The 10,499-nt window shown below is 40.5% G+C and overlaps 1 protein-coding gene across 1 annotated transcript; it reads right to left on the reverse strand.

Moving 5' to 3' along the window:
• Positions 1-431: 431 nt before the first annotated feature.
• Positions 432-10,195, reverse strand: LOC104623232 (C2 domain-containing protein 3-like; the record flags this gene model as incomplete). The annotated part of the gene is made up of 6 exons (XM_010290265.1): positions 432-496; positions 1,995-2,133; positions 6,355-6,672; positions 7,561-8,181; positions 9,035-9,124; positions 9,927-10,195. Coding segments are annotated over 6 exons (1,502 nt in total), but the record flags the coding sequence as incomplete, so codon positions are not given.
• Between the last annotated feature and the right edge of the window lie 304 nt (positions 10,196-10,499).

The following is a 10,499-nucleotide window of genomic DNA, read 5'->3' on the forward strand; positions in this document are numbered from 1 at the left end:
AAGGTCCTTTCCAACCTAGTGATTCTGTGTCTGTGTGAAAATATCCATGCCACTAGAAAAGTATTTGATGACAACTGGCTGGCCACACTTCAACCAACTGCAGGGACAACCAACAGCATGTGAAAGACACAGTAAAGAACTTCCTCCACTAGGAAAATCCAGCTTCTAAAATACTGTCAAATTAAAAATGGAACTAATATAAATGAAGCAAACCTTGCCAGATGATTAATGGGGAAAAGGAAAATGCTAAGGGGCAGGAAATCAATGGGCATTTATCTCTAGCATTCTTCTAGTGCAAGGTAAAAAATGTCTTTACAATTCCACTCGCCAATTTACTTAATAGAATTTACTTTGCTTGTATTAAACACAAGTCACCCAAGGAAAGGGAGGCAGAAAAGACACTCCTCGCAATACTGCACTACAAGCCTTACCTGCTTTATGCCAGACTTTGAAGACCAAGGTTTGCTGTGGATCCAGCAAAAGCTCTTTGGATAACCTGTTAAGAACAAAAATCATAATATTTTATGCAAAGTAGAAAAAAGAACAAGTACAGGAAAATGCCTATGAAGTTTCAGTGCTATTGTATCTATCCAGACAAATCAGTTTCTTTCTGGAAGGGGGCGGGGGGTAACACAACAAACACCCAAATTGAGCCCTCAAAAGCATAACTATCTTTACATGGTTTGGCCTTTTGCTTATTCAAGAAATATCTTCCTGTCCTTGCTCTTGTAGTAAATTTAAAAGATAGGGCAATAAAACCATGAAGAAATGGAAATACAGTTTATCTCATGACTCAGTAGTACAGTGACAGCAAAGCACTGGGGTTATGGTTGAAAGCTCTAATGTTGGAAGTTGATTTCTGGGGAAAAAAAACAATTGAAAACTGAAGTGCCACATGTAGAAGAGCTTTTAAGTTGCTTGAAGCAATTCAGATATAACTCTGAGCATAAGCAACCTCCAAAACAAAACTTTAAAACTTCAGTTATCAGTTTTTCAACGATTTCACCTTCGTATTACAAATTCCCTAAAGCTGAAAACCCAACTCAGCAGGCTGGCAGAAAATCCCCCTCCTGTGCAGGCACTGGTATATACTTGCATGCATTTCATGATGGACAGAAGAAATTCAGTACGCTTTCTTGTTGCCTGTAACAGACTTGTTCCACCTAGTTTAGAAAATGCTTTTGGCTACTGCTTTGGAATTAATACAGAAACACTGGGGAAACTACAAAACTGCGAGACAGGTTTACTACTGCATGTATGACTTGATCTGCTGAGGTTCCTTAGAGTGATCGATTCATCTGCTCTCATTTAGGCTCAGATATCTAAGTCTGAGCTATGTCTCTCCAGAATTTTGGCAGTCACTGGAGAGAAATAGGCATCCTTAGGCAAATTTTGTCCTACGTTGGGTCTCTAACACAGGTCAAGTGACTCACTGTCTGGAGGTGCCTGCGTCTCTCCAGTGACTGCAGAGGAAGCCAAGGCTGAACAGCTCTGAGTTAGACACTTAACCTGCAGATATATAAAGTTACAGTAGGTGAATCCAAACTTACAGCTCTGGTCCTGAACCAGGGCATAATTTCTAAGCATGAAACAAAATAAAACATGTAGAAAAAGCCAATAAATTCCATCAAGTCTTACTTTACTTCGACATGAGTCCTTTAGCAATTAGCAGCCCCTTCTTCTAGATGGGGAAACTACAGGTGAGTGGAAATAAGACTGACTCACCCAAGGTCTTAAGCCAAAATACAATGCAGCCAAGCCTCAGTGCAGGTCTAACTGCCTCTCCTCATATTAGCTCTAAGGCCAAGCCTCCTCAAATGATTTTTTGCTTAATATATGTACATGGTGACTGTAACACATGGGAACAAGCATTTTTAGCTGAGAGTATAGGCTTGGTAAGTAGAAAAGCACCCCTTCCCAAGTGGGTATGTCCTTTTCACACCTAGCCTGGCTGTCAGATCCAAAGCGTGTCTGTGCGAGTCCACCTCGCTTACCTTGCTTGTTGCTGAAAGTCCCAGACCGGTGAGTCTGTATTTTCTATTACTGAAGTGGTTATCGGAGCATCTTCACCAGCAACAGCAAATGAGACACAGCTACTGGGTGCTTTTACTTCACGTTCTGTCAAAGGACTCCCTAAAATTACACAGAATTAAATGCAGATTTGTTATTAATAATTTCAGAAAAATAAATCTAAAGGCAGTTCAGCAATTTAAAACAGACAACTGACAAAGAAATCCACCGTCTAGGAACTACTCCTTTTCATTGGCACTGAAAATACTTTGGAGCTGAAAATACTTTATATTTACAATGGGAGCAAATATTACATGAACCTTTTACAGAGCAGAAAATGGAGTATTCAAGGGGGAAATGGAAAAACCATCTGCCCAAGATCATCTGAGAAGCCACAGGCAAAGCTAGGAATAAAACCCAGGTCCCCAGGACGCTTGATCTACCCTCCATGCTGGACCACAGAGTTTAGCAATCCTAGCTGCAAACATAGAAAATATCTGGCATCACAAAAGGCAGTTTGACTTAGCAGCTGGATTGCTGAGAGGAAGCTCGCTTGTGTTGACTGAATAAGAAAACGCACAGCGGGTGTTAATGATACCCAGAGATTAATAAGCTTTTTTATAGCCTCTATTAGTTCATCTCAAAAAGAGTGAAATAGAGAAACTTCACATCCCTGCAAGGCAGAAACAAGTACCACTCTCATCTGTTACGAAGATTTAAATACAGAGGAAAAAGCAGTATATACAAATTTATTTTGTGTCCATTGCAGAAGTGGGAGTTGTGTTACAGATCAACCGTCACAGTTCCCTGTATTTTCCCACGGTACATGCTTTGAGCAGGGGTAGAGTATATGGAAAGTAAAATACTGGTGATTATTAACTGCACATGTGCTCCCACCAGCCCTGCTACTGCACCAGCTGAGAGAAGAAAGTCTCATGTCGATGAGGCCTTAGCAGTTTGGCTAAAACATCAAAGTTTACATCAAAGTTCAGGATGGAAAAATCAATTGCCTTCATGTCCTAGTCTGGGGAGCTATGCATGGGGCGGCAGGTAGGCTTTGCTGAAATTGTTTTTAAGTTGCTTCAGGAAATACCATTTTTAATCTATGCACAAACTAGACCTTTGTGGTTGCCAGGCTAAGCAGCCAGGATGGCATTTGCTCTGCAAAGCACTAGTGAAACCTTTACAAGACTCCTTGTGGAAACGTAGTTCAGGGCCGGAACCATAAGTATTTTCTCCTTAATTTGTTCTGAAATAACCTGGGAAAAGGTCTGTGAGGAAACAGGTAACGAATTAACTAGTCTGACTTAATTGGGTATGTTTGCACTTAGAGGCAGATAGTTTATCATCAGAGGGACGCAAGGTCAAATTAAGGGATGGAGCTAGATGTTCCTCAGACGCTGCTGGATGTTACGGATTACAGATTGTTGAATGAAAACTGCAGAAATTATACAATCACTTGCACTGAATTATAGCCCAAAAAGGAGGAGAGATGCTTAGGGCCTCTTCCCTTCTGTATGTGACCCTTCCTCCAGGCTTGGACTCTTTTAGTCACGTTCACGTTAGTGAGATTAGTTTGCTGCAGCGTATCAGGGCTTGTAAAGCTGTAGGAGCATTTTACTGCTTATGGAGCTGTTCAGATGGTGAATTTGTAGCTGGCAAAATCTGGCAGGAGAAATGGACTGAGTCAAAGGGAAACAAGATCAGACTTTGCAACCAACTTTGCTCAGTTATTACAGGTTGTTTCCTCCTTTCTGCTTTCCAAGGACTCGGCATGTGGCTTTGGACTCTTCCAAGACCTATCTGGCCAGAATGATCAAAACTGAATCTGATTTAACCAAAAATAATTCTCTCTTCTCTTGAAGTCTGATTCTCTGTGAAAATATGATCAAATGTGACTGACTTATAGTAGCTTACTGGGTTACACTTATGGGCCCACTTATGCCTCGACTATGAGGATTTGCTTGAGAACAAGACTATCTTTTTTTTACAATATCCACAATGACTTCAGTTAAAACATGCCACACAGGTCTTCACAGTTTGATAAGATGCTAGATACGACAATTTAAACACAGACATGGGCAACTTGAGCTCAGCTTAGAGAAATGAGCAAGACCTGTCCAGACTAGCTCACCATCTCCTGCATGTGAAGGCAGACCTAAAATCCATCTTTGTAGTCAGAGGCAAAACCAGCACTTCTGAAGTGTTAGCTTGCTTTTCTTCTAGGAAAAGAAAAGGCTATAATAGAAACAATTCTTGGCTCTAATAAGAAAGCTCAGGCATAATCAAAGGAGTTTTACAGAGCCTCATTTAGCCTAGCAAACCCCAATGCCTCAACCTTGCAAAGAAGTTATGCTTAGAAACGTTAGTTCTATACTGCTTTATAAAAGCAATATTTCAAGGATGGGGTGAGAGAAGGAATCGAGGTGTGTGACCTGATGGCTCAGGAAGTGGGTGGTAAAACACAGCTCTAAGTCTAGAGCACCTGCTCGGTGACATGATCCGGACTGGCAGCATAACGTGCTGATGGCTACCACAGGAGAGAATTAACAGGCACCTATTCTCCAAAGCACTGTACAGAAAAAGATGAAAAACATGGCAGAAAGAGGTTAACAACTGCTGATTAAAGTGATTTCAGTCCTTAAAAGAGGCATGGAAAATTCTGTTCTAATATTGTTCGAAACAGCCTTCAAAACAGTTAGAACTAAATTAGAGAAATGACTTGTTGGCTTGAACTTCTGCATTTTTATAGTATTAATTTCATTCCTTTTCAACATTATGAAATTTAGGCTATTTCTTTTCTTTATATTATTTGGAAGATGAAGAAAAAGAAAACAGGAAAATTGACTTTAGACCACGAGAAATATGAAGAGGCTTGGGGAAACATTTTGTATCTTCACTCAGTTTCTGAAAATTTGGTATCTTAAGTAATTCTTCCAAAATTGTGGGAATTTTATCATCCATAACATACTGGACTGGAAATGTATTCCAGCTTTTTTGTCTGTAACACAATAATGAAATTGTTGTCATGAAGAATGAAAATTCCTCTTGAAACCATGTTTCAGTGTATCAGTTGCCTCTCAGTTAGCTACTTCTAAAAAGCCCCTAAAACAGTAAGTTGTTTAAGATGGAAATATCGCAATAGTGTACACCATCAAAAGAAATCTCCTTTTATCCCATCAACAACTTTGCAGTAGCAAACAATGTCGCAACAGGTTTCCAAAGGCTATGAATTCCAGAAGATGATAGAATCATTATTAAAAAAGCCATCTGTAGGGCTCAGTACGTATCGGAACTACTTACGCTTAAATCACGCTTATATTTGACTCTTTTAGCTGTGTTACCATGCCATAAAACACCAAGTGTTCCCTTCTGGCACATCACCTGGACTGTGAAACAATTGATCTTAACAGAGATGTTTCCAGTAGACTCACCTCGGGTCAGTTCCTTATTCCTATTTGCATTTAGGTAGCATGGAATGGCCTAAACAAGATCAGACCACTCCAAGTGCTGAGCAAACACAGTGACCAAGTCATGCAGTGCTAGAGGGTGCCCAAGGTGAAGGGTAGGGCACTTGATGTGTTTTAAAGGGTTTAACTCATCTTTAACAGAGAGATTCATTCACAGACTGCAAACTGATGGAAAAACAAAAGGCTCCAAAAACCTGCAAATTCACCAAGCGCGTTACATTGCTGTGCATCAAGAACCAAACACCACCTGCTAGGAAGGAATATTTTAATACACTTAGCATCAATTTAAAAGCAAAAAGCAGTTCTTTGGTGACCCTCAGCATAGTGACTAGCCACTGAACTGTAATTCCCATTCAACAGAGCGGGAAGCAGTGTGTCAAGCCTGGGTGAGCTCAAACTGTTCTGCCCTTACACTGCCCTTCTGCGCTGCTGTGTCTGGCAGCCTCCAGATAGCAGGAGTAAGCCAGCTTTACAAATTGATTATATGCTAAAAATGCAAATTTGCAAGAGTCTTTGAGATATGAGCGTCTTGGGGTTATGTTCTTCAGATAATGCTTAACTTCTGAATTCAGCTGTCATCTGTAACAGTGAACATTACATTATTTATATTTTGGATTTTATTAATAGAGATAGGCTGAATAGTTTAACCTCCTCCTTCCCCTGTACTTATACAATGATGCAATGCTCTCGGGGTTGCAACACTACGAAGCCAAGTTCAAAACCCATTGCATCCATTCACTGTGCCGGAGTGAGTTTGAGGATTTGTTTTTAAATTGCTCCATGCAGTACCTGTTACGAACAGATCCCAGGGGAAAGAAAAGAAAAAGAAAAAAGAAAAAAAAGACAGAAAAAACAGGGCTGGTGGTGATGTTACCTTTTAAACTCAGATGCATTGCTCTTTCCACAAGGATACTGACAGCAACTGTGTTTTCCAGAAATACCACGTCTTCTTCTTGTGGTTTGCCATTAGTGATTTCTGAACTTACGAAATCCAGTTTCTGAGTCTGATTTTCAGAGACCCGTTGGCTCAGATCAGGGGCTTTCTCTGTGCCTTCATCTTCACTGTTGCTGTATTCCTCAGCACAGCGAAGCCTGCTGGGCAGAGCAGCAGAACTAGAAGAAAGGACGATGTGAACACGTACAGCAGCTCCTGCTAGGTTTGCAGCATTGCTTCTGAACAATGGATAAACCCCTGTAAGAGAATTCACAAACAACCAGTTAAACAAGCCAAAGAAAAACTAGGATCTTGGAAAACAGCTGGCACAGTTCGTTACGGTAAATAACTCACATCAGACCAGCAGAATTAGTTTTGCTTTTCAATGTAATTTCTACGCAAGGTATCACCCAGTGTGCTGGTAGAGCTTGCAAAGGTTTTGAACCTGTTTTTAACAGGTGACCAATCCCCTAAATTGGGTACACCTTCATTCTTCCACTGGCAGCTGAGATTACTATTTTAAAGCACATCAACTTCCTGAGAGTCCTGGGAATAGTCCCAGAAATAATTTTATATACATACATGGAGAATACAACATATACACCTCACCAAAATTTGTTTTAACTCTTGTTCTTTCTCCCTTCCCTGAGCACACTCAAAAGAAGAGCCAATGACCTGTCCACCAATCTACCTGCAAGCTGGTGGCTGATGGATACCATGTAGATGACAGAAGCTTAAGTAACCGAATAAAGCCGAAGTGTCCACGATCTCCTCAGTGTTTAGTCATTTGCTCCAACTGCAGGCACTCAGCCTCCTGGCGAGACATTATTCTTACTCCTCACTCTAATACGATGCCCAATCCATAATTTTGCAGAAACATCCTTCATCAATACAGGTAGGCTAATTGCTCTTCCTATTAGTGATCATTCCTGCCAATTTTTCACCCATTTAAACTTGCTACGTTTTGAATTCAGAGAAGCAAGTACTCTACCCTTGTTTATCTTCAGTGAAAGGAAGAGTTGAGTGCGTGTTGCATATGGGACAAAACAAAGCTGTACATATTTTGCTTAAAGTGGCTAGAGAAGTAACCAAACTAAAACATCAATAAAGAGGAATGAAACACGATAGTGTTCTTTAGGAACTTACCACTAACGCTTAGTGTTGTCCTTGACCTCTCTGCTAATGATGCAAGGTCGACATAGGCAGATCCAATAAGACGATCTGTATCAAGTGGTCTTTCCACATCATTTTCTTTACCATATGCCCACCACACCTGGATTTCTAATTTCTCCTCTCTGAAGAACCAGAGCAGTCCTTGGCTCCTTCTGAGAGTCACCTTGTTTGGTTTCTTAAAGTTCACTGTAACGTTCTTTGCGTCGTCACTCAATTTTGGCCTCTGAAGCAAAGTCCACGTGGCTTCCTGATTATATAGCTTATACCTGAGGTAGCAATAAGTGCTGTTATTTAGGTGTGTTTGACCTGCAAGCAGCACACAGTGGACTGGCAGCCACACTCTTGGCATTGAGATGATCACAGTCGCTGGACTGGCACTCCGCTCCCACTCGTCGCTATCATCCATGCTGTCTTCAGGGCTCTCCTCACTATTCCATCCTAAGAGCTTAGCGGCCTCCAAAACACGCTCTCTGTCATCCTGATGAGCAAAGGTAACAGAAAGTTCCAGTCCTCCCACAATGGCCTGCATGATGTTTGTGCAGTGTGAAGGCATTAGATCTTCGGACAGGGTAACTGGGTACCAGCCTGTAATACCTTCAGGAGAAAAAAATAGTAATTAGACTTATTCTACCTTTTAAAAACATCAGTAAAGAATTTTCCACGCTCTGGTCATTAGTCGAGGACCAGCACTTGAAGTGTTTATTTCTTGTGAAAGTTTGGAATTTGTCAAAGATTTCTAACCTGAAAAAGCAGCAAATTGTTAGACCTCAGAAAATCTCACCCGTAGTTCTGATCCCAAAGGCATTTTACTTTCCATTTTATTAATGACACTCATTTTACAACAAAACTATATCCCATGAACCTCCAATTATAAAATTAGGCATTCTCAGTTTTTTTCTCCTCTCTTCCCATTAAAACTAAACCCAAAACTTCACATCGGAGAAAATTAGCAGTATACTGAGATTAAAGCAGAAATAACCAAGAGCATAACGAAAACATTATTACGAGATATTATCATCACAAACTAACACTAGGTAGAGGGGATATTTTACATTTAGTTTAAAAAAAGCTAATCCAACAGCTTTCTAACCTATCCAAGCCTTTGTTTCCAGCTTTGACATCTCAAAAGCAGTCATTGGTCCTCCACCAAACACTACTACTCTTGGACTTTCCATCTTAAGGTAAAAAATAATTGGCACCGAGTAAAATAAAGAGGTTAATATTCGTTTGGCTACTATACATCCTACACCCTGAAAAATGACCTTCAAACAACAACCCTTACGTAAGTTTTCTAATACAGGACTTTTAATGAAGGCATGTGCAATGCCTGAGAGAACTTTGTTGTAAAGTAACAAAACAAAACCCCCAAAAATGGGAATGAAAATTGTTTTAAGCAATTACTACAGCATTTACCCAGAATGGCAGCAGTGTAACACTGCTGTATTACCTGATCTTTTTCTCAGCAGGTCTCTGGTTGGAACTGTGACTGTCCCAAGAAGATAATCTCTTGATGTTCGAGCTGCCAGTGTCTCAGGAGCTGGAAAATAAATCATTTTGCAAATACACCAAACTGGAACGCAAGATTTAAAAGTGATTCAGAAAGTATCTGCTTTGAAAGCAAGCTGTATTGCCTTGACAGCAAACAGCTCAGCTGTCATACTGAAAACACTTTTAACCCATAAAAAAAAGACAAAATCAAAACAAGTGGCCCAGTACATACCAGGCCAAAATCCATGACAAACAGGGGTGAGAACAAACTGTAGGCATTGCCAGTGCACATTCATGACAGGACAGATGGTCTACCACCACTGAATTTGGAGCTTGATTGAATTTGGATACTCTTGACTCTTCTCCCCCAGGAGTAAAAAACAATGTCATCTTCAGGTAGATTTTATTTATAAAATAATTCTACAACATGTTGTTATATTGTAAAAGAATCCTGCCTATCTGCCACAGGATGGCTGGAGGATTTGAAGCTATCATTCCTCTGAACCTCCATTACCCCTCATGAAGTGGAGGCAACAGGGTATGCACATACAAAGGCAGGGTGCCCCAAGATTCAAGCACTATTACTGTTAATTGCATTAGCTTTTAATTTAAAAAATTAATCTAATCTTAGATTAATTAAATTAATCTAAAAAAAATTAATTTAATCTTGATCACCCGGAGTCCTAGAAACCTCAACTCTTTGCACAAGAGGAACAGATCTCCAAAGCCTTCTCCAAAGACAGTTTAGGTAATTACATCTAATAGCAACTGCACAGAATAGTCTCTCTTCTAAACTAAACTGCATCATTCTGGAACAGCATTCAGACATTGTAATCACTTGTCCTCCTTACCTGACTTGGTGCTCTGATGGTAGATAGAGAAGACAATATTGGCAGACTGCAAGAGTTCCCCCAGGCAAGAGGCTTCTCCGCTACTTTTCTGAATGATGAGGTTACAAGGAAACTCTACGTGATGCTCAAACTCCGGGCAGAAAGTACAAGCCACAGCTCGTGTGTTACGTCTCTCTGCCTCAGGCAGGAAGGAGAGGTGCACAGAGACATAAGCATTAACTCCCACACCTGCATAGTACTGGACCGAAGGGTTCTTTTGTGCTACAGCTCTTCAGTGAGTATGTAAAAAAAAAAGAAGAAAGAGAATGAATATAATGTACAAGGAATCTAGGAACCAACACAATTAAAGCAAAGGTTTCAAGTCTTCATGGTGAAAAGATGCGACGAAACAGTGAATGTTGTAAGTCAAAACAGATCACGGAATCATTACGGTTGTGAAAGACCTTGAAGATCAGCAAGTCCAACGGTCAACCCAACACCACCATGCCCACTAAACCATGTCCCAAAGTGCCATGTCTACACAGTTTTTGAACACTTCCAAGTTTTGAACACTTCCACCACCTCCCTGGGCAG

This window comes from Phaethon lepturus, unplaced genomic scaffold (assembly GCF_000687285.1).
Source record: "Phaethon lepturus isolate BGI_N335 unplaced genomic scaffold, ASM68728v1 Scaffold57866, whole genome shotgun sequence".
NCBI classification, from domain to species: Eukaryota; Metazoa; Chordata; class Aves; order Phaethontiformes; family Phaethontidae; genus Phaethon; species Phaethon lepturus.